The sequence below is a fragment of the Bubalus bubalis genome, chromosome 6, assembly GCF_019923935.1.
Source record: "Bubalus bubalis isolate 160015118507 breed Murrah chromosome 6, NDDB_SH_1, whole genome shotgun sequence".
In the NCBI taxonomy this organism is placed as follows: Eukaryota; Metazoa; Chordata; class Mammalia; order Artiodactyla; family Bovidae; genus Bubalus; species Bubalus bubalis.
Genome location: NC_059162.1, coordinates 59,193,260 through 59,217,062, shown reverse-complemented (window position 1 = coordinate 59,217,062; position 23,803 = coordinate 59,193,260). Strand labels below are relative to the sequence as shown.

At 38.8% G+C, this 23,803-nt stretch overlaps 1 protein-coding gene across 11 annotated transcripts in view; it reads right to left on the bottom strand.

Moving 5' to 3' along the window:
- The window catches only part of LOC102411999 (SSX family member 2 interacting protein), a 59,144-nt gene that overhangs the window by 14,966 nt on the left and 20,375 nt on the right, over window positions 1-23,803 (bottom strand). For 7 of the 11 annotated variants that reach the window (XM_025288372.3, XM_025288373.3, XM_025288374.3 and 4 more), the window contains 7 exons: window positions 15,135-15,266; window positions 14,169-14,338; window positions 13,508-13,720; window positions 4,676-4,786; window positions 2,959-3,094; window positions 584-659; window positions 325-502 (listed from right to left, as the gene is read on the bottom strand). In XM_025288372.3, coding sequence (XP_025144157.2) covers window positions 325-502; window positions 584-659; window positions 2,959-3,094; window positions 4,676-4,786; window positions 13,508-13,720; window positions 14,169-14,338; window positions 15,135-15,177 — 927 coding nt within the window. In that variant the 5' untranslated portion in view covers window positions 15,178-15,266. The remainder of the gene's footprint in view (window positions 1-324; window positions 503-583; window positions 660-2,958; window positions 3,095-4,675; window positions 4,787-13,507; window positions 13,721-14,168; window positions 14,339-15,134; window positions 15,267-23,803) is intronic. The other 4 variants (XM_044944776.2, XM_025288376.3, XM_025288375.3 and 1 more) reach the window with 2 other exon arrangements.

Below are 23,803 nucleotides of genomic sequence, written 5' to 3'. Positions count from 1 at the left end.
ACTGAACTGGCTTTTGTGCCTCAGTTTCCTCACCTATAAAAACAGGGACAATTACAATACCAAAGCCATCAAATGACTGTAAGACACAAGTGAGACAATGCTTATGAAGTGCTTTTCAGGGTGCGTGGCACAGATTGAGTCCCCAGAAAATCATTTCCATCATTTCCCAGGGTGTGTCAGGAAACAGAGGGGACATTTTTGGGGGTTGTCAGAGTGACTGGGGGTAGCACAGCAGTCCAAAATATCAACAGTGACCTATGTACTGTTTTACTTGTTCTAATGAGCAATCTGAAGACTGTATTAAGAGAGGAAAGGGCCACTTACAGTTCCTGTACTATCATCTGCTCTTTCTCTAGGTTTCTGCTTTTGGGGAGAAAGAAGAGAAATCATTTCCTTTTTCATTTGCTGAAGAACCTTCTTAAGTTCAGCATTTTCCATTAGGATTTGTTTCTGACGATATTCATAATCATTCAAGAGAATTTTATACATTTCATCTTCATTCCTGAGAAAGAAACTGACAGTATGAAAACGCAGTAGAGAAAGGGAAGTCTGGTGAAACGTGTCAGTTTCGATCGTGCTTTACCTGGCTTCGGTTTTACCCGTCCTCCAGGAGCCTCTTTTCCCATCAGCTCTCCCCACGTAATTTAAAACTTCCATAGCTACAAACATGAACACAAAGAACAAAACCAATGCTTACATTACATGTTCAAGTGTTTAAAACCCTAACACTCTATATGCATGAGGGACATAAGTTAACCTGGTACACAGATTAGGATTTGGGCTCAAACAGCCCAGAGTTGAAGTTTCAATTCCATCACTCATAAACATCTTGGCAAGTTATTTAACTGCTAAGCCTGTTTCTTCATCAATGGGGTAGTAATAATGAAAGTACCTAAGAGCTGTTGTGAAGATTGAAAGATATGTTAAAATACTTAACACAGTAAGTACTTACTAAGCGTTATCATTATTAAATTTTATCATCAGGGTTGACAAACTATGGCCTGTAGGCAACTGCCTGATTTTTTTTAATTAAATTTTTATTAGAACATAGCCTCACCATTTGTTTATATATCTTCTATAGCTACTTTTGCACTACAATGGCAGAGTGACAAAAGACCACAGAACCCACAAACGTCAAAGTATTTACTATGTGGACCTCTACAGAAAAAGCCTGCCATGCCCTGTATCTTGACCACCACTGACATCATCATCAAAGGAGTCAAGGCTCCTAACAGTATTAATATGTCTTCTGTCCCAGGTGGAGATGAAAGCAGTTGATATAAAAAGGAGTAAGATGAGAGTAAGTATTGTAATTTTAGAGCTGATTAAGAAATCATTACAGAATGGTCACTTCCAGTTGGGCTTGGAACAAGAAAAGAACTAGATACCCATAATAAAATGGCTATCCTACAGAGTTAAATATTTAATAAACTTCTCTAAGTGTTACATTTTATACTTCTAGTATTTCATCCTGCTCTTTATTTCTTTCATGAATAAGAGGTTAACCGATCTTAAAAAGCATTAAGTGTCCAAACTGATGAGCTTAAGATTTATAATCTCAGAATACATAGGTTTCTAACCTTGTCTTAATTGCTAATTATTACACTTTCATTTTCAATTAATTTTAAACTAAAATGTTCAAATAACTGTAACACTGCTCCTGTACTGAATGACAGTCACACAGTCACCACTGAGCCGCTTGCTGGTAACAGGCTTAGCCACCATGTGACAGCTTGAAACATCTGCTCATCAGCTGTTGTATGCAAGTCCAAGTTCAGAATAATGTATAATGTGGGTTAGATGACAGTGTATAGTCCACTGGAAACCACTCTTCAATAAATCAATGCACAGATTTCCTGTTCCCTGAATCTTGGCAGGCCTGCATAACTTTATCTGTGTGGCTCTACTTTTGTGTGTCTGCAGTTCTATTTTTTTGAAGTATAGTTTATTTACAATGTCGTGCTAATTTCTGCTGTATAGCTAAGTGACTCAGTTATACACACATATACATTCTTTTCTGTATTCTTTTCCACTATGGTTTACCCCAGGAGATTGCATATAAACTGTGCTCTACAGTAGGATCTTCTTGTTTACCCATTCTAAATGTAATAGTTTGCATCTACTAACCCCACATTTCCAGTCCATCCCTCTCCTTCCCACCCTTCCCCTTGGCAACCAGAAGTCTGTTTTCTATGTCTGTGAGCCTGTTTCTGTTTTATAGATAGGTTCATTTGTCCCATATTTTAGATTCCACATATAAGTGATATCATATGGTATTTGTCTTCCTCTTTCTGACTTACTTCACTTAGAATGATAATCTTTAGTTGTATCCATGTTGCTGCAAATGGCATTCTTTTCTATGGCTGAGTAGTGCAGTTCTATTTTTTAATCTACACTATTTACCTTTTGAAAGCATGCATAAACAGATGAAGTGGTAAATTAGAGTTTCAAAAGAATAATAGAAAAAAGTATATTTTAACAAACTTTAATTTTCACTGTCAAACTGTACTTCAAAGATGCACAGGTAAAGTAACTGAAAAGAACTCCAAGTGACATGAATGATTTGGCCTGATGAACAATTTTATGAAATTAACCAAAAAAAATCACACTTTTGAGACTCAGGAACTGATCCTAATTTTAATATTATCACAGTTCTTTGCTACGAAAGATTAGTGTGTCCTCTGGCTTAGCTTTCTTCTGTGGATTAATCCTACATCTGTCATGTTAAAAAAAAATACATGCAATTCTTATATGCAACTAAAGTAGCAAAGCAAAATCACTATTTTTCAAGTAACCAGTTGTCTCAATTTCTAGTTCATATGGATATATACCATCTACAATGAATTATATAAAGAATGAAAATGACACTTCAGGAATTACTGAGCTTAATCCCTCTACATTTCTTAGCATAATACTAATTTATTTCCCTTTGTTTTATCTTAGCCAGCTGCTTTTTACCAATTTTTTTATCCTTCTTGTTCATAACAAGTTGATGTAAACGTTCCTTTAGTTTATTATATTCACGCTCTTTTCTCTTCATATCATGATTATATTGAGTAGCTCGACTTGCAATGATATTTTGTAATTTCTGCACCTAAAAAAAAAAGCATTTCCTATTAAATGAATCCCTTTTGGATTGGTAAACTCGGTTAAAATTTACAAATTCAAGAGAGAGAAATCATCCTAGAATTCAGCTCCTCATAGAATAGTTTAAAAATTATAGGATTATTCTTCCTTCTCTATAACCACTGGAAACCACTCTTTAAAACATCATTAAATAAAGCATATAAAGTGTTTATTTTTTAATTCTGAAATTTCCAAAGCTTCTAACTCTCTAAATTATCTTCTACTCCTTTCACCCTAGATATATAGATTCTGATCATTTAGAAACCACAAACTTTTATGGAAGTATTAATGTGATTAAAGCTTCATTTGAAACAAGTAGATCATTTGTAAGGACTTCCTTTTACCACTGACTTGAATCATTTTATTCTTTCTCAATCTGTGACAAGCCCAATTAGTCATAGCATGTGGCAACAGATAAACAGGTTTGTTTTTCTCTGATCAAAAACAGTTCTGAAATTAGAGTGAGACAAACAGCAGACAGAATCTGGTTCAGACATTTGCTAAGTACATATTACATGCCAAGCACTACTGGTCAATGTTTGTATCTGCTATGACTGTTTAGGCAGCCCTGGATGGGAAGTAAGTTCTACAAAGACATTCGTTATCTCTGCTAGAGATGATCATGTTTAACTTAGTCTTTACTAAAGAAGAACAACAGTCAAACCATTTCAAGTATAATCAACAGATTAAGTCAAAATTTTCCATGAAATAACTCAAGGAAAAGTATACATAACCTTGTGGTTTAGGTAAGATACTTCATTACTCACTTACTAAATATACTACTACATAATCAAACACGGCAAAACAAACCTGTCTAAATCACTATAAGGTTCTTCAAGAAATATGCTCCCTTAAAAGTCTAATTATCATCAAAGCAACATATACAACACTGAAAATGGTCTGCTTTTACAGTGATCACGTGGTCAGAAATCAAACCACAGAGCAGTAAAAACCTAGTGATTTATTCTTATATAAATTCAGATAATTTCAAATGCATTATTAGTTCTATAGGTCCAAATACCAAGTAATCAATAAAGCAAAAATGAGATTAGAATTATAATGTCTTCAGCCTAGAAATCAGATTTTTAATGTGAATTGCTTTTTTCAAACAGTAACTCGTGTGTTCATTTAGCCAAATAATTGTCTCATTAGATGGACAATGTCAATATTTCAGATAGTTCAGGAAGAAGCATTCAAGTAAAGGTATGACAGAGAATAAAAGATCTGCATTTAAAGCACGCTTGTGTCTGACAAAAAGTGGCTGTGCGTGTTGAGTCCAGGATGGACGGTATAGAACACTGGACGTCACGAGCTGTGCACTGACATACTAAGCCAGATAAACCCCTAAGGGAGAGGGAGCTGGAGAAGGTTCCTGACCTCTGAGTATGATACAACACTATATACACAGAGGTCTGCCATACCAATTTGACACAGGATGAATCAACGGCTCTTTCTTGTTATAAAGTTAAGTGACCGTTACGGTCACCTCAAATTACAAACAACAACAAAAAATTCACTTAAACTTTATCTGCAACAACTGACAACTCACCTCATCTTTCTCATTTTTCAGTAGCTGATGCAAATTCCTATTCTTGCATTGTAATTGTCTGTCTCTTTCCTGAAGACCAATCATTTCTCTCCTGGAGGTTTCCAGCTGTTCCTAAAACATTCGTATGCAATTTTGACTAAAATTAACATTGGATTCAGAGCAACTGAATCCTTAAAAGATTAGTAAAAACAAGTTACATGTACTAGGATTTGTTACCTAAAATTGAAGTTTAGCAGCACACAAAATATTTAAAACAATTATTATAAAGCTTGATACTATAGTTACAAATTTTAAATTTGGATAGCAAATTTTAATTTAAATACCAATTTTAATATACATGCAAAAGACCTTCAAAGTGGATCCTTCAAAAGGCCCTTCACCTATTCCAGTGATATTGCCACTGAACATTTTCATAATTTCCTTTTAATACTTTTTAACACTTCTATGGCACACTCTTAAGAAAGATCCAGAAATGATCTGGAGCTAAGTCTGACGACAGGTGACTAAGCAAATAAAACACTCTAGGTCAGAAAAGGTGGGACTGCAGCATACCAGTCCTGCCTTGCAAACAATAAACTCTCTCAAACTCTTTCCCCAAGGGATTGATTTCCCCAAGCATTGCCAGAATCAATATGGGATTAAAATGTGTGTGTGTTAGTCACAGAGTCATGTCTGACTCTTTGTGACCCCGTGGACTGTAGCCTGCCACGTTCCTCCATCCATTGGATTTTCCAGGCAAGAGTACTGAAGTGAGTTGCCATCTCCTTCTTCAGGGGATCTTCTCGACCCAGGGATTGAACCTGGGCCTCCCACATTGCAGGGGGATTCTTTACCATCTGAGCCACCAGTGAAGCCCTGGGATTAAGATGTTCACTTTCAATTCATTTCACACATTTCCAGAGGAACTGTGCCAAAGTATGCATGAAGCTGCTAGAGTATTTTTTAAATCCTCTAATCTTTATAAAATATAAAAGGCACTCAAGTGATATCACAACTAACCACAAACAACTTGCATGATCTCTGTAACAGTGGACCGCAAGAAAAATTTAGGAATATAACTTAGATAGCTACAAGGTTGCCAAAATTTCCTGTCATGCTTAAAACTTCCTATTATGCCAGACCATCTGGCACTGGGCCAGCTGACATGTCCCACACACATCAAATCAGATTCTCTCAGAGTCATCCACTTTACATGAACTCACCATCTTCTCTGCAAATCTATTTCTTATCCCAGTGAATCATACCATCATCATCAGTAAATTCAAATCAGAGACCTGACTCTCTTTTCCCCAAATTCAATTTTTCATAAAATTCTACTCATGCTACTTCTTGAGTTTTCCTCAGGTCTCACTCTTACTCTCTTCACTGGCACTTTCTCAGTTCAAGCCCCAAACACCCCTGGACTGAGCAATTGCTAAGGACTGCTAAGAGATGACCTTTTCACCAGGCTTTCTGAGCCCTTTTCCTCCATTTCTCTCTTCTATACCTCCTCCTCTAATCTCTTCAACCAACTCCAGATAGATAGTCACATGCTTCCTTGTGTTTACATTCCTTGGTGCCTCCAGGTTTCTGCACAATGCCTTTCATACCTGGAGACAGCGTCCCAGCCCCATGTCTTACTATTCTTCATCATATATCACATAGATCAGCCCCTACTGAGCTCTTTGATGTTCCCTGAAAGGAAAATACTCTTATCCCCATGCTTTTATATGGGTCATACGCTCTGCCTAGAATGGCTTTCCCAACATGAGTGAATTTTTATTAATTTATTTCTTTTAATTGGAGGCTAGTTACAATATTGTAGTGGTTTTTGCCATACATTGACATGAATCAGCTATGGGTGTACATGTGTTCCCCATCCTGAACCCCCCTCCCACCTCCCTCCCCATCCTATCCCTCAGGGTCATCCCAGTGCACCAGCCCTGAGCACCCTGTCTCACGCGTCAAACCTGGACTGGTGATCTATTTCATATATGGAAATATACATGTTTCAATGCTAGTATCTCAAATCATTCAACCCTCGCCTTCTCCCACAGAGTCCAAAAGTCTGTCCTTTACATCTGTGTCTCTTTTGCTGTCTTGCATATACGGTCATCATTACCATCTTTCTAAATTTCATATATATGCATTAATATATTGTATTGGTGCTTTTCTTTCTGACTTACTTCACTCTATATAATAGGCTCCAGTTTCATCCACCTCATTAGAACTGATTCAAATGCATTCTTTTTAATGGCTGAGTAATAGTCCATTGTGTATATGTACCACAGCTTTCTTATCCATTTGTCTGCTGATGGACATCTAGGTTGCTTCCATGTCCTGGCTATTGTAAACAATGCTGCAATGAGCATTGGGGTACACGTGTCTCTTTCAATTCTGGTTTCCTCAGTGTGTATGCGTAGCAGTGGGATTGCTGGGTCATATGGCAGTTCTGTTCCCAGTTTTCAAAGGAATCTCCACACTGTTCTCCATAGTGGCTGTACTAGTTTGAATTCCCACCAACAGTGTAAGAGGGTTCCCTTTTGTCCGCGCCCTCTCCAGCATTTATTGTTTGTAGAGTTTTTGATATTAGCCATTCTGACCAGAGTGAGATGGTACCTCATTGTGGTTTTGATTTGCATTTCTCTGATAATGAGTGATGTTGAGCATCTTTTCAAGTGTTTGTTAGCCGTCTGTATGTCTTCTTTGGAGAAATGTCTGTTTAGTTCTTTAGCTCATTTTTTGATTGGGTCATTTATTTTTCTGGAATTGAGCTGCAGGAGTTGCTTGTATATTTTTGAGATTAATTCTTTGTCAGTTGCTTCGTTTACTATTATTTTCTCCCATTTTGAAGGCTGTCTTTTCACCTTGCTTATTTATAGTTTCCCTCATTGTGCAAAAGCTTTTAGGTTTAATTAGGTCCATTTATTTTTGCTTTTATTTCCATTACTCTGGGAGGTAGATCATAGAGGATCCTGCTATGATTTATGTCAGAGTGTTTTGCCTATGTTCTCCTCTAGGAGTTTTATAGTTTCTGGTCTTAACGTTTAGATCTTTTATCCATTTTGAGTTATTTTTGTGTATAGTGTTATAAAGTATTCTGGTTTCATTCTTTTACAAGTGGTTGACCAGTTTTCCCAGCACCATTTATTAAAGAGATTGTCTTTTCTCTATTATATATTCATGCCTCCTTTGTCAAAGATAAGGTGTCTATAGATGCATAGACTTATCTCTAGGCTATTTTGTTCCACTGATCTATAATTTCTGTCTTTGTGCCAGTACCACACTGTCTTAATGATTATAGCTTCGTAGCACAGTCTGAAGTCAGGCAGGTTGATTCCTCCAGGTCCATTCTTTTTTCTCAAGAATGCTTTGGCTATTCAAGGTTTTTCGTATTTTCATACAAATTGTGAAATTATGTGTTCTCTGAAAAATACTGTTGGTAGCTTGATAGGGATTGCACTGAATCTATAGATTGCTTTGGGTAGTATACTCATTTTCACTATATTGACTGTTCCAATCCATGAACATGGTATATTTCTCCATCTATTTGTGTCATCTTTGATTTCTTTCATCAGTGTTTTATAGTTTTATATATATAGGTCTTTTGTTTCTTTAGGTAGATTTATTCCTAAGTATTTTATTCTTTTCACTGCAGTGGTGAATGGAATTGTTTCCTTAATTTCTCTGTTTTCTCACTGTTAGTCTATAGGAATGCAAGAGATTTTTGTGTGTTAATTTTATATCCTGCAACTTTACTATATTCATTGATTAGCGCTAGTAATGTTCTGGTGGAGTCTTTAGGGTTTTCTTTGTAGAGGATCATGTCATCTGCCAACAGTGAGTGTTTTCCTTCTTTTCCAATCTGGATTCCTTTTATTTATTTTCCTTTTCTGATTGCTGTGGCTAAAACTTCCAAAACTATGTTGAATAGTAGTGGTGAGAATGGGCACCCTTGTCTTATTCCTGACTTTAGGGGAAATGTTTTCAATTTTTCACCATTGAGGATAATGTTTGCTGTGGATTTATCATACATGGCTTTTATTATGTTGAGGTATGTTCCTTCTATACCTGCTTTCTGGAGGGTTTTTATCATGAACGGATGTTGAATTTTGTCAAAGGCTTTCTCTACATCTATTGAGATAATCATGTGGTTTTTATCTTTCAATTTGTTAATGTGGTGTATCATATTGATTGATTTGCAAATATTGAAGAATCCTTGCATCCCTAGGATAAAGCCCACTTGGTGATGATGCATGATCTGCTTAATAGATTGTTGGATTCTGTTTGCTAGAAATTTGTTAAGGATTTTTGCATCTATGTTCATCAGTAACACTGGCCTATAGTTTTCTCTTTTTGTGGCATCTTTGTCTAGTTCTGGTATTAGGGTGATGGTGGCCTCATAGAATGAGTTTGGAAGTTTACCTTCCTCTGCAATTTTCTGGAAGAGTTTGAGTAGGATAGGTGTTAGCTCTTCTCTAAATTTTTGGTAGAAATTCACCTGTGAAGCCATCTGATCCTGGGCTTTTGTTTGTTGGAAGATTTTTGATCACAGTTTTGATTTCCGTGCTTGTGATGGGTCTGTTAAGATTTTCTATTTCTTCCTGGTTCAGTTTTGGAAGGTTATACTTTTCTAAGAATTCATCCATTTCTTCCAAGTTGTCCATTTTATTGGCATATAGTTGCTGATAGTAGTCTCTTATGATCCTTTGTATTTCTATGTTGTCTGTTGCGATTTCTCCATTTTCATTTCTAATTTTTTTGATTTGCTTCTTCTCCCTTTTTTTCTTGATGAGTCTGGTTAATGGTTTGTCTATATTATTTATCTTCTCAAAGAACCAGCTTTTAGTTTTGTTGATTTTTGCTATAGTCTCCTTTGTTTCCTTTTCATTTATTTTTGCCCTAATTTTTTATGATTTCTTTCCTTCTACTAACCCTGGGGTTCTTCATTTCTTCCTTTTCTAGTTGCTTTAGGTGTAAAGTTGGGTTATTTATTCAATTTTTCTCTTGTTCCTTGAGGTAAGCTACATAGAGTTACATAGAGAAGAGGGAGGAGGGAGAGAGAGGTGACCAAGAGGAGAGAGGGGAAGTCAAAAGGGCAGACACCAATCTAGCCAGTAATCAGTTCCCTACGTGTTCCCCATAGCCCAGAACACCCAGAGAGATTCACAGAGTTAAGTAGAGAAGAGAAGGGGCAGGGAAGAGATAAGAGGTGACCTGGGGGAGAAAAGGGAGAGTTAAAAGGGGAAAGCAATCAAGCCAGTAATCACACCCGTAAGTAAAAACGGGTATTGAAGTTTAAGATTCATAAAGATACAAAATTGATAATACCAAAAAGCAAAGATTAAAAATCTAGAGTAGATGTTAGACTCTCAAAACTACAATATTAAAAATACAAAACAAAATCAATCACAAAAATTATAAAAAATATATATATGAAATTTGCTTTAAAAACAGGGTCTTTTTTGCAAGGTAATAGTAGGTTATAAAATTAAAGGAGTAATACAGAACTTAAAAATTAAAAAATTTGTTTTTAATTAAAAAATTATAATAGTAAAAATATATCTAGAAATTTCTCTGGAACTGTTCAGGGCAGTGTGAGGTCAATTCAGTTTCAGATAGTTCTTCTTTCCAGCTTATACTTCTTCTTAAGGTCTATAGGCCCCTTCCAAGCTTTAGTCAATGCTAACTACAGGGTTTTAATCTGTTGCACCTGTCACTTCCAGAGCAGTTCCCTCTTCTTTGTTTATTTTGGTTTGCTGTTTGCAAGTCTCTTCAGTGTCTAATTTCCACCCTGACACAAGGGGGTGCAGGTGGTCACTTATTTAGGCCCACTTTGCTGTGGGAGGGAAGAACACTGCAAACAAATATCATTGGCATGTGTGGGGAGTGCTCGCAGTGTATGGATCACACTGGGTTTGCCCCAGCTCACAGCAGCATGTGCTTTCCTGGTCTACACTGCTCAGGCTCCAGGTTGCTCTGCAGGGGAACTGTCTAAACCAGGCCCTGCATTTCCTGCACTTCTCAGGTCTAAGCTGCTCAGGTTCATGTTCTCAGGTACTTCACAAAGTCACAGACTCGGTTGGGTATGCGTTTTGTGCCCTTCCCAGGTCCGAGCAGCTCAGGTAGCCAGATGCTTGGTGTGCACTGTCCCAGGTGGGCTGTGCGTCTTAATCACCTCCCAGGTCCCAGCAGCTCCGTTTCCTGGTTATGCCTCGAGAACACTGTCTCAGGTATGCTGTGTGTCTCCTCTGGGGAGCTGATCTCTGGCTGTGACCCTTCTGGCAGATGTCAACCGTCTAGGATCCCAGCAAGACTTGGGTTAGCAACTGAGAGCCTGCTCACTGGTGGAGGATGCTGGTCTCTGGGGCCAACACTGCCCTTCGTCTTCTGGCTCTGGCTGTCACCAGCCTGCCTCTCTGCCTCGGGTGGGTGGATGGGCCAATCTGCAGCTGGCTAGCTCGCCTTTGGTATTCGCTCAATCTTTTGTTATGTGAGCGGGCCAGGCTGCACCTCAGGTTAGAGCTTTTCGAAGGAAAGTTTTTTTTTTCCCCTCTTGCTGGCTATCCCACAGTTTGGGTTGCTATCTCACGAAAGCTCCCTCAGAGTGTCCTCAGGGCATTCAGGCCCGGTCCTTACCCTAAATGCAGCCTGTACCTCCCTGTCCAGCCCACGCTTGCTGGTGGCGGACACGAGCGTCTAGGCTAGTTCTATGCTGGGAGTTGTGGTTAGGCGCATGTTCTGTGGGGTTTTTTTTCTTCCCCTCCTAGTTATGTTGCCCTCTGAGATTCCAAAACTCCCCACAGACCCGCCAGAGAGGGTTTCCTGCTGTTTGGAAACCTTTTCCTCCTTCATGACTCCCTCCCCAGGACAGGTCTCCATCCCTAACTCTTTTGTCTCTCTTTTTGTCTTTTATATTTTGTTCTACCTACTTTTGAAGAGAACGGGCTGCCTTTCTGGGTGCCTCGTGTCCTCCGCCAGCATTCAGAAGTTGTCTTGTGCAAGTTGCTCAGCATTCACATGATCTTTTGATGAATTTGTGGGGGAGAAAGTGGTCTCCCCATCCTATTCCTCTGCCATCTTAGGACTGCCTCCACTATTGAATTTTTATTCATTCCTCAAATCTCAGATCAAGTGTTACTTCTCTCTGTAGCAGTCCTTACCTCCCACACCAAGAATGAGTAAAGCAAATAATTACAGATCAACTTGTCCCTTTACAATGACTACAATCTCCTTGCAAACAGGGACAGGGTTCTACTTATATTTGAAACCGACTGACTACCACAAAAATACTCCATAAATTCTGCTCAACAAATTGAGTGAAAAATAGTTAGATCTTGAAACTTTTCTAGGATAGATCAGCAACTTCTCCCATTGTACACACATTTCTGTCCACAGCTGATCCAAAATACCTGATTTTGGCCCAGATCAAATCCCAAATTAGAAGATTTCTTAGAAAACACTCTATGCTTGGGTCGTCCCAATGAATGATCATTTCTTAGAGGAAAGGTTCAACAGTCCCAGATTACCAATATTTTATGCAATTACTCACTAGCTATTTACAAGACAGTGAACCAAAGGCACCTAGAAAAAATTTTAATGCAGAATTACTCCCTTCTAGGACTCAAAACTTTGGGTCTGTCTAATTCATAAGATCTTCCATAAGTTTCTCTGATTAAAACTAAAATCCACAGCCTTTTAATAAGGTTGGAGGGTATCAACTATCCCCTCTATCACAGTTCCCCAATCGGCCACAGCATACAGAATGTACAAAAACCTAATATTATTATAATAGACAAAATATACTGTTATATATGTATATGAGCTAAGACGACAACATATAATAGTATTTGGCAATGACAGGCTGGTATGGGCGAGGGCTGCTGAGAAGCTAAAATGCTTCCCTATTAAATATATTTTATATTATATACTAGAGATTCTATTATTTTCCAATAGAGCTTAGAGATTCAAAATGCTGAGTAGGTTATTGTTGTTATCTGTTCTTGGAGTGGGGTAGGAGAAGATACAGAAGAAAAATAAAAAAGAAAACCATTATAGAACAGTATATCTTTAAAAAAATTTTGCTTTGAATTGACTATTACCTCCTTTATAATATACAATCATAAGTCCCTATCAGACTGTGATTTGAATACCTTCTTTCCTCTCAATAAATGAGAAATTCATTTCTTAAATAAATGAATAATACATTTTTTTTAAAAAAAAAGGAATACATTTGTTCCTTTAAAAGGAAAGAATGAAAACAAAATAGAGCCAGCAACAGATGTGCTATAGTTCAAGGTAGCAGGTCAATGTAAAAAATACTTCTTTTGTTCTGAGAAATAAGCAGGTCTCTGAAAGCATTCTTCTCTGGTCCTCTCTAGAGTCCCAGGGACCTCTAAGACTTAGTAGTTATCTGGTCTGCTTTCATTATTGAGCTTTAGCAACTGTGGCATAGATCACCTCAAGAATACTATTCTTGAAATAAACCGATGCAGTATCTCACAGTAAGATTATTTTAAATTAAGCATCTACTTTATTAAGCAAGACTGGATAGGGTGGGGGGAGGTCCTCATTTTATTTTCCTCAGATGTAAGTATTTCCTGATCTAACTTTTCAAAGATTCAGCAAGACACCAAACAGTTCATAAAATCATCGCCTTCAACATGGATATCAGGCAGCAGCACAGTTGATTTGTACAAACTATGCTCACTTTCACTCAGCAATTTTAAAAAATCCTAAAACTTAAAAAAAAAAAAAAACCACTAAAATTTGTTTGATATAGTCCAATGAAAATTTATAGTATCAAACTACATAACAATGGTATTGAAATACACGCTGAAATGTAATTTCTACCTTAAGTTTTGCATAGCAGTTCTGTAGATGGTCCATGTCGCTTCCCAGTTTCAAATTCTGTGTTTCCACATTTTCCTGAGCTAGAAGGTTCTTCCGCTGAAGTACAAGTAGCTCATTCATGCAATTTAAAACAGCAACTATATTTAATCCTCTCTTTGTCTCTTTACCTTTGGATTCTTCATATAATGAAGGAAAACCGAAAGTAGTCAATTCCTAGTAGGAGAAAATGTTTTCCTAAAAGTTGGTTACTGACAACTTAGTAAATAAACAAAAGACAGAAATCTCTTCTAAGAAAGAAAACTATCCTGAGATACTTAAGAGAAGAGTACCTATGCCAAAGGACAAAGATTTAAGAGACCTGGGCTCTTTCAGCCTCTGCTCTACAATTACCTGTGATCTGGAATAGGCACTTAGGTTTCTACATGTAAAATAAGGGTAAAGCTCCCCCTGGCAGAGCTCCTGGAGTGATGAGGGAGCCGAATGGTTCCATCAAAAGCATTCAGCTGGTATCTAGACTATATGGTCACCAAGGTTCTCTGCAAATCTAATATAAGTTCTGGGCCAATATGTAACATACGTGTGCTTGACAAGTTTACCATTCTTATGTTCTGTTGTATAACATGATTTCTGTTATTTATTGTATCTTACAAAAAAGAGTTACCTGATCAAGATATGAGATACTTTGCTCAATATTCTCTTCTGTGCAGAAGGCACTAAAATAACTGTGCACATTTTTTGATAAAGGTATTGAAGAACATAGCACTTGCTGTGAGTATAAACTTGATGGAGACATCTTTGTTTCTGAGGTATATTGAGAGATAGTTTTGCTTTCTGAAAGAATCAATAAACATAAATAATTTTCAAAAATGCATGCAAAGCTAATAACATGATTTTCATTACCAAAGATTCTGAATTATAGAAATATTGTTTTTTCAAATTAGGGCAAAGCTGGTTTTTGTATGAAAACTATATAATATTTTCCAAAAAATATACAATAAAGTGGTGCTCTTAGAAGGCATGTTAAGTTCCAATATTCTATTTTAAAAATTAACAGTACTTTAGATTTATAAAACTGTTAGGCAAAACCTACTTGTCTATGCACTCAAACTTTATGTGATTAAAGGAATAAATCAGAGAAATATACTGAGGTAGCCAATGAATTTATTTCAAATGCAGAAAAATCTCCTCAAGTAATCAACTATCCAGTCAAAGCACTTAACCCTGCTGCTGCTGCTGCTAAGTCGCTTCAGTCGTGTCCGACTCTGTGCAACCCCATAGATAGTAGCCCACCAGGCTTCCCCATCCCTGGGATTCTCCAGGCAAGAACACTGGAGTGGGTTGCCATTTCCTTCTCCAATGCATAAAAGTGAAAAGTGAAACTGAAGTCACTCAGTCTTGTCCGACTCTTAGCGACCCCATGGACTGCAGCCTACCAGGCTCCTCCATCCATAGGCACAATCCTCAGCTCTCCCTGATGACTTTACTAAAGAAAGATGAAAATTATATATTTTACTCCTATTATGTCTCTCTCTAGGTACATCTTTAGTATTTATGGTAATTATAGTGTCACTGAAAATTAACATTTGCAATTACTGTTCTAGCTTACAAGTATTCTAAACTCCGTTACCTGAAGACAGACCTGGATCTGTAACAGTCATCCAATCTCCCATAGCAATCACCAGAGCCAGGATACCTGAGGAACCAATTCAGCAGTGACACATTCAGCCCAGCTGCTGTCACTCTTCTATGTAGGCATTTCCTTAGAAAACAAATCACAGAATAAGAGCATTGAATTAAACATATGAAGGCAAATATAAAGTCAATGCGTCAGAAAGTCATGCGTGCTTCAAACCAGTAGGATTCTGAATTACTCTCATGTACTATCACATAGAACATAGTAAAGCACAATAATAAAAACTCTGTGTTTCTGTGTGTGTGTGTGTGTGTGTGCGTGTGTGTTCAGTTCAGTTGCTCAGTCATGTCCACTCTTTGCGACCCCATAGCCTGCAGCACACCAGGGCTCCCTGTCCATTAGCAACTCCCGGATTTTACTCAAACTCATGTCCATTGAGTCGGTGATGCCATCCAACCATATCATCCTCTATCATCCCCTTCTCCTCCTGCCTTCAATCTTTCCCAGCATCAGGGTCTTTTCCAATGAGTCAGTTCTTCCCATCAGGTGGCCAAAGTACTGGAGTTTCAGCTTCAGCATCAGTCCTTCCAATGAATATTCAGGACTGATTTCCTTTAGGATGGACTGGTTGGATTTCCTTGAAGTCCAAGGGACTCTCAAGAGTCTTCTCCAATAGCACAGTTCAAGATTCTAGCTTGTGCTTCCTCCAGCCCAGCATTTCACATGATGTACTCTGCATATAAGTTAAATAAGCAGGGTGACAATATACAGCCTTGATGTACTTCTTTCCTGATTTGGAACCAGACTGTTGTTTCATGTCTAGTTCTAACTGTTGCTTCCTGACCTCCATACAGATTTCTCAAGAGGCAGGTCAGGCGGTCTGGTAGGAATGGCAAAGGTAAGGTAAGGTAAGTCACTTCAGTCGTGTCCAACTCTGTGCGACCCCATAGATGGCAGCCCACCAGGCTCCCCCGTCCCTGGGATTCTCCAGGCAAGAACACTGGAGTGGGTTGCCATTTCCTTCTCCAATGCATGAAAGTGAAAAGTGAAACTGAAGTCACTCAGTCGTGTCCGACTCTTCTTGACCCCATGGACTGCAGCCCACTAGGCTCCTCTGCCAATGGGATTTTCCAGGCAAGGGTACTGGAGTGGGGTGCCATTAACCACTTCAGTATTCTTGCCTTGAGAACCCCATGAACAGTACTAACAGTGTGTGTGTAAGGATCAAGGTTAAAAAGGCTTCTCAAGTTATAATAAGGTATTCGCATTACCTCACATATATAAAGTACATGATCTGACTCACAATATAAATCTAAGGTACAGAATTGTACTAGAACATTGGAGTGGGTTACCATTTCCTACTCCAGGGGATCTTCCCAACCTGGGGATCAAACCTGTGTCTCTTGCATCTCCTGCACTGGTAGGCGGATTCTTTACCACTGCTGCTGCTGCTCCTGCTGCTAAGTCGCTTCAGTCGTGTCCAACTCTGTGAGACCCCATAGACGGCAGCCCACCAGGCTCCCCCATTCCTGGGATTCTCCAGGCAAGAACACTGGAGTGGGTTGCCATTTCCTTCTCCAATGCATGAAAGTGAAGAGTGAAAGTGAAGTCGCTCAGTCGTGTCCGACTCTTAGCGACCCCATGGACTGCAGCCTACCAGGCTCCTCCGCCCATGGGATTTTCCAGGCAAGCATACTGGAGTGGGGTGCCATTGCCTTCTCCGTCTTTACCACTGAGCCACCTGGAAAGCCCTAATAAATATTTCCAAATTATATCCTTTAAAGTAAAATTCCTACTTTACTTTACTTTTTTGAAAAGAAAAAAATTTCTTGATCAGCATTCCCATTTTTTGTTTGCAGTTTTTACTAACTATATTAGCAAAACTTTTAATTAGTGTTGGCATGGATGCAGTGAAATGAATACTCCCATATACTGCTCTCAAGAAAGATTAGAACAATTTATACTACTACCAAGCAATTCGACAATATGTATCAAAGTCTTAATAATGAAAATATATTTTGATGCAGAAATTCCACTTTTAAAACTTAATCCTAATAAAATAACATTTTCCACAAAGATTCACCTACATATTGTTCCTTATAATATGAAAAAGACAGAAATCACTTATATGTTCTACAGTAGGAGATTGGTTACATAATACATTTATATACTGGAACACTGTGCATCCTTTTAACACAATCTTTCAGAATTAGAGTGGCTAACAAATACACAAAAGGCAAGAAATGAATATGAATCAAATAGACTAAGTATAAGAAACACACAAACTTTTTAGTCTACCATTCATACTTCTATTTTTCTATAGAGATAACAGGAGTAGTAAATATTTCTCCACCATGAAAAATTCAAGTGAAATTATAAATGGCAACTGGAAATTGATTTCAAGGTCAGGGACAGGAGGAGAGAGGTGAAGACGGGACGCAAGCTGGAGAACACATGTCAACACTTTGGACAGCTGCTTCCCAGCCACAATAAACTGTGGCCAAAAGAGAAAGCAACTCCTATGTTGGTACATCATTTCATTTTGAGAGATGCTGAGATGCTGGATTTCTCCGGAAAATCTCCAAATAATATTAGCAGCTAATTACAAACATGAGCTATGCCAGCTACCCTGTGCAAAGGCGGGATGGCTACAAGGGGGAGATGAGGGCACCACACATTTTGATCTGAGAGGTGGTTACTTAGGTACACATATCAGTACAATTCGTCAAGCTGTACACTTAAGACCTGTGCACTTGACTGAATAGAAGTTATACCTCAAACACCACCATTTTTTAATAAGCCAAATAAAATGTGTCTTTAGGCCAGATCTGGACTGTAGATGGAGAGTTTATCATACCACCTCTCTTTTGAATACTAAAGATATGGGAGAATATTCACAATATGATGTTAAAGTGAGACGAAATCTTTCATTCATTCAGTAAAATTTTAACCGTGCTACTACAACGCTAGCATGCCTTAGGCATAGGGAAGCCCCGCTCTCAGGAGTCCACATTCTGGTGGGGTGGAAATAGATCAGAAGCAAGCCATAAATTACAGTAACCTCACATTCATTGCGATGAGAATAAGGAAAATAAAACACTAATGAGAGAATAGGCGGGAGGGATCTGGATCAGTCAAGGAAGGCTGCACTGAGATGCTGATGTCTGAACTGAGACCTAAATGATACGGAATCATCAACCACAAAAAATAGCCAATGACCAGAGAAGCCCAGGTGGAGAAAACAGGGCATACAAAAACCCAAGATGGAAAGAACTTGGTACATATGAAAAACATAAAAACAGCCAGTACACCTGAAGCACAGTAACAGATGTACGAAGTTGGATTTCCTCTAAACTGCAATGAAAAGCTCTCAAAGCAGCTTAGGCAGGAAAGAAACGTGATCCCCTTTAGGCTTTAAAAAATATCTTTACAGCCACTCTGCCCTATGAGATTATAGGGGGCAACAGTGGGCACTGAAGAAATCAAGCTACTGCAATAATTCAGGCAAGAAGACCAGAGTTACAGTATGTCTCTTCAGTGAAAGCAGAGACACATGGATAAATTAAGCATGTGTCCTGGAGACAGAACCTTCAGGATTTATAGATGGATTGGAACAAGGGCAAAAGAGAGATGACAACTCCTAGATCACACAGCAACATAAAATATATACTCGTGCAAATCACTGTATGTGATTTGCATACATATTATGCAATTCACAATTACGTGATATCACATATCACAATTACGTGATAAAATGTCACATATTGTACACATATTATGATGTCACACACATACACACAGAAGGCTTTCTAGTCTGGCACTGATCTTTTGCTATTTTGCTACTCATGTGTTTTGGGAAGAACACCTTGAACTCTTGTACTTTCCACTGACCTTAAATGGGTGTTTTTAGCAACAGGAAGAACAGGATGAGAGCTGAATCTGCACTCAGAAAGGAAAATTATCTCACTTTTGGTTTTCAGAACTAGTAGCTATAAGCAAAACAGAATCCAAGGGACAATAAACCCAACGATTCTAACCTGGCTCTGGTTTGGGTAACTTACTTTAACTTCTCCAAGCCCTAGTTTCCTCACTGATAAACTGCCATTATCTTCTAAGGATTGAGATAATGTATATAAAATATTTATTTAGCAACTGCCTGGCATATGGGACACATGTAATTAATATCAGTTATTATCATCATCATCCCAACATGGATCTGATTGGTATAAATGACAGGATTCTAAAATCTGTAACAAAACGCATTGCTGCTCTCAGTTAAGACTTCAACATAAATCCTCAGAAGATCTGAGACACATCTTTAGAAAACATAACACTGGCTCTAAGTGCCTTTTCTCCTCATACAGAAAGATTATTAAACACCAAAATATGTCTAATACAATTCGTTGTTGTTCAGTCGCTAACTTGTGTCTGACTCTCTACAACCCCATGGACTACAGCGCACCAGGCTTAAACCTCCACCATCTCCCTGACTTTCCTCAAGTTCATGCCCATTGAGTCAATGATCTACTACATATCCACACTTTAAAACGGTATTTAAGTCAGTTACTCTTAACTGTGTGTTTAGCTCTCCAATGTCTACAGATTTCAACAGTAAATTGTTCCCTGTCCTGTTAAAAACAAAAACATAGTTGCAAAATATTCAGGTCTAGTTAAACATCCAAAGTGAAAACCAACTCTTCTGTTCAATGAGGCACCAAATCATACACACTGAGGCTTGCGATAAAATGTCAACTAGCCAGTCCTTTCAAGAACAGAGAATACACGTCAATATGCATCCCCAAAGAGAATAATTTACGCAAACTATTCTATACTTGTCTCCTGAGAAACCTGTATGAGGGTCAAAAAGCAATAGAATCAGACATGGAACAACTGACTGGTTCAAAATTGGGAAAGGAGTACATCAAGGCTGTATATTATCAACCTGCTTAGTTAAATTATATGCAGAGTGAGGTCAGTTCAGTCACTCAATCATGTGACTCTTTAGGACTCCATGGAATACAGCATGCCAGGCTGCCCTATCAATCACCAATTTCCAGAGCTTACTCAAACTCACGTCCATAGAGTCGGTGATGCCATCCAACTATCTCATCCTCTATTGCCCCCTTCTCCTCCCACCTTCAATCTTTCCCAACATCACAGTCTTTTCCAATGAGTCAGTTCTTTGCATCAGGTGGCCAAAGTATTGGAGTTTCAGCTTCAACATCAGTCTTTCCAATGAATATTCAGGACTGATTTCCCTTAGGATAGACTGGTTGGATCTCCTTACGGTCCAAGGGACTCTCAAGAGTCTTCTCCAACACCATAGTTCAAAAGCATCAATTCTTCAGTGCTCACCTTTCTTTATAGTCCAACTATCACATCCATACATAACTACTAGAAAAACCACAGCATTGACTAGATGGACCTTTATTGGCAAAGTAATGTCTCTGCTTTATAATATGCTCTCTAGGTTGATCATAGCTTTTCTTCCAAGGAGCAAGCGTCTTTTAATTTCATGGCTTCAGTCACCATCTGCAGTGATTTTGGAGCAAAAAATAAAATAAAATAAAGTCTGTTATGGTTTTCACTGTTTCCCCATCTATTTGCCATGAACTGATGGGACCGGATACCATGATCTTAGTTTTCTGAATGTTGAGTTTTAAACCAACTTTTTCATTCTTCTCTTTCACTTTCATCAAGAGGCTCTTTAGTTCTTCTTTACTTTCTGCCATAAGGTTGGTGTCATCTGCCTATCTGAGGTTATTGATATTTTTCCCAGCAATCTTGATTTCAGCATGTGCTTCATCCAGCCCGGCATCTGGCATGATATACTCTGCTGCTGCTGCTACTGCTAAGTCGCTTCAGTCGTGTCCGACTCTGTGCGACCCCACAGGCGGCAGCCCACCAGGCTCCGCCATCCCTGGGATTCTCCAGGCAAGAACACTGGAGTGGGTTGCCATTTCCTTCTCCAATGCATGAAAGTGAAAAGTGAAAGTGAAGTCACTCAGTCGTGTCCGACTCTTCGCGATCCCATGGACTGCAGCCTACCAGCTCTCCATCCATGGGATTTTCCAGGCAAGAGTACTGGAGTGGGGTGCCATGATGTACTCCGCATGTAAGTTAAATAAGCAGGGTGTCAATATACAGCCTTGACGTACTCCTTTCCCAATTTGGAATCAGTCCATTGTTCCATGTACAGTTCTAACTGTTGCTTCTTGGCCTGACAGATTTCTCAGGAGACAGGGAAGGTGGTCTGGTATTCCCATCTCTTGAAGAATTTTCCAGTTTGTTGTGATCCACACAGTCAAAGGCTTTGGCATAGTCAATAAAGAAGATGTTTTTCTGGAACTCTCTTGCTTTTTCGATGAACCAGTAGATGTTAGTAATTTGATCTCTGGCCCCTCAGTCTTTTGTAAATCCAGCTTGAACATCTGGAAGTTCATGGTTCATGTACTGTTGAAGCCTGGCTTGGAGATTCTGAGCATTACTTCACTAACATGTGAGATGAGTGCAACTATGAGGTAGTTTGAACATTCTTCACCATTGCCTTTCTGTGGGATTGGAATGAAAACTGACCTTTTCCAGTCCTGTGGCCACTGCTGACTTTTCCATATTTGCTGGCATATTGGGTGCAGCACTTTCACAGCATCATCTTTTAGGATTTGAAATAGCTCAACTGGAATTCCATCACTTCCACTAGCTTTTGTTCGTAGTGATGCTTCCTAAGGCCCACTTGACTTCACATTCCAGGATGCCTGGCGCTGGGTGAGTGATCACACCACTGTGGTTATCTGGGTCATGAAGATCTTTTTTGTATAGTTTCTGTGTTTTCTTGCCACCTCTTAATATCTTCTGTTTCTGTTAGGTCCCTACCATTTCTGTCCTTTATTGTGCTCAACTTTGCATGAAATGTTTCCTTGGTATCTCTAATTTTCTTGGAGATCTCTAGTCTTTCCCATTCTATTGTTTTCCTCTATTTCTTTGCATGGATCACTGAGGAAGGCTTTCTTATCTCTCCTTGCTATTCTTTGGAATTCTGCATTCAAATGGATATATCTTTTCTTTTCTACTTTGCCTTTAGCTTCTCTTCTTTTCTAAGCTATTTATAAGGACTCCTCAGACAACCATTTGCCTTTTTGCATTTCTTTTTCTTGGGGATGGTCTTGATCACTGCCTCCTGTACAATGTCACAAACCTCCATTCATACAGTTCAGGCACTATATCAGACCTAACCCCTTGATTCTATTTCTCACTTCCACTGTATAATCATAAGGGATTTGATTTAGGTCATACCTGAATGGCCTAGTGGTTTTCCCCACTTTCTTCAATTTAAGTCTGAATTTGGCAATAAGGAGTTTATAATCTGAGCCACAGTCAGCTCCCGGTCTTGTTTTTGCTGACTCTATAGAGCTTCTCCATCTTTGGCTGCAAAGAATATAATAAATCTGATTTCAGTGTTGACCATCTGGTGATGTCCATGTGTACAGTCTTCTTTTGTGTTGTTGGAAGAGGGCGTTTGCTATGCCTACTGTGTTCTCTTGGCAAAACTCTGTTAGCCTTTGCCCTGCTTCATTCTGTACTCCAAGGCCAAATTTGCCTGTTCCTCCAGGTATCTCTTGACTTTCTACTTTTGCATTCCAGTCCCCTATAATGAAAAGGACATCTTTTTTGGGTGTTAGTTCTAGAAGGTCCTGTAGGTCTTCATAGAACCGTTCAACTTCAGCTTCTTTAGGATTACTGGTTGGGGGATAGACTTGAATTACTGTGATACTGAATGGTTTGCCTTGGAAATGAACAGAGATCATTCTGTCGTTTTTGAGATTGCACCCAAGTACTGCATTTTGGACTCTTCTGTTAACTATGATGGCTACTCCATTTCTTCTAAGGGATTCTTATCCACAGTAGTAGATATAATGGTCATCTGAGTTAAATTCACCCATTCCAGTCCATTTTAGTTCACTGATTCCTAAATTGATGTTAACTCTTGCCATCTCCTGTTTGACCACTTCCAATTTACCTTGATTCATGGACCTAACATTCCAGGTTCCTATACAATATTGCTCTTTACAGCATTGGACTTTACTTCCATCACCAGTCACAGCCACAACTGGGTGCTGTTTTTGCTTTGGCTCCATCTCTTCATTGTTTCTGGAGTCACTTCTCCACTGTTCTCCAGTAGCATACTGGGCACCTACCAACCTGTGGAGTTCATCTTTCAGTGTCCTATCTTTTTGCCTTTTCATACTGTTCAAGGGGTTCTCAAGACAAGAATACTGAAGTTGTTTGCCATTCCCTTCTCCAGTGGACCACATTTTGTCAGAACTCTCTACCATGACCCATCTATCTTGGGTGGCCCTACAAGGCATGGCTTATGGTTTTACTGAATTAGACAATGTTGTGGTGCATGTAATCAGTTTGATTATTTTTCTGTAATTGTGGTTTTCATTCTGTCTGATGGATAAGGATAAGAGGCTTATGAAAGTTTCCTGATGGGAGAGACTGACTGAGGGGGAAACTGCACCTTTTTCTGATGGACCGGGCCATGCTCAGTAAATCTTTAATCCAATTATATGCAGAGTATATGTGAAATGCCAGGATGGATGAAGCAAAGCTGGAATCAAGACTGCCAGCAGAAATATCAACAACCTCAAATATGCAGAAAC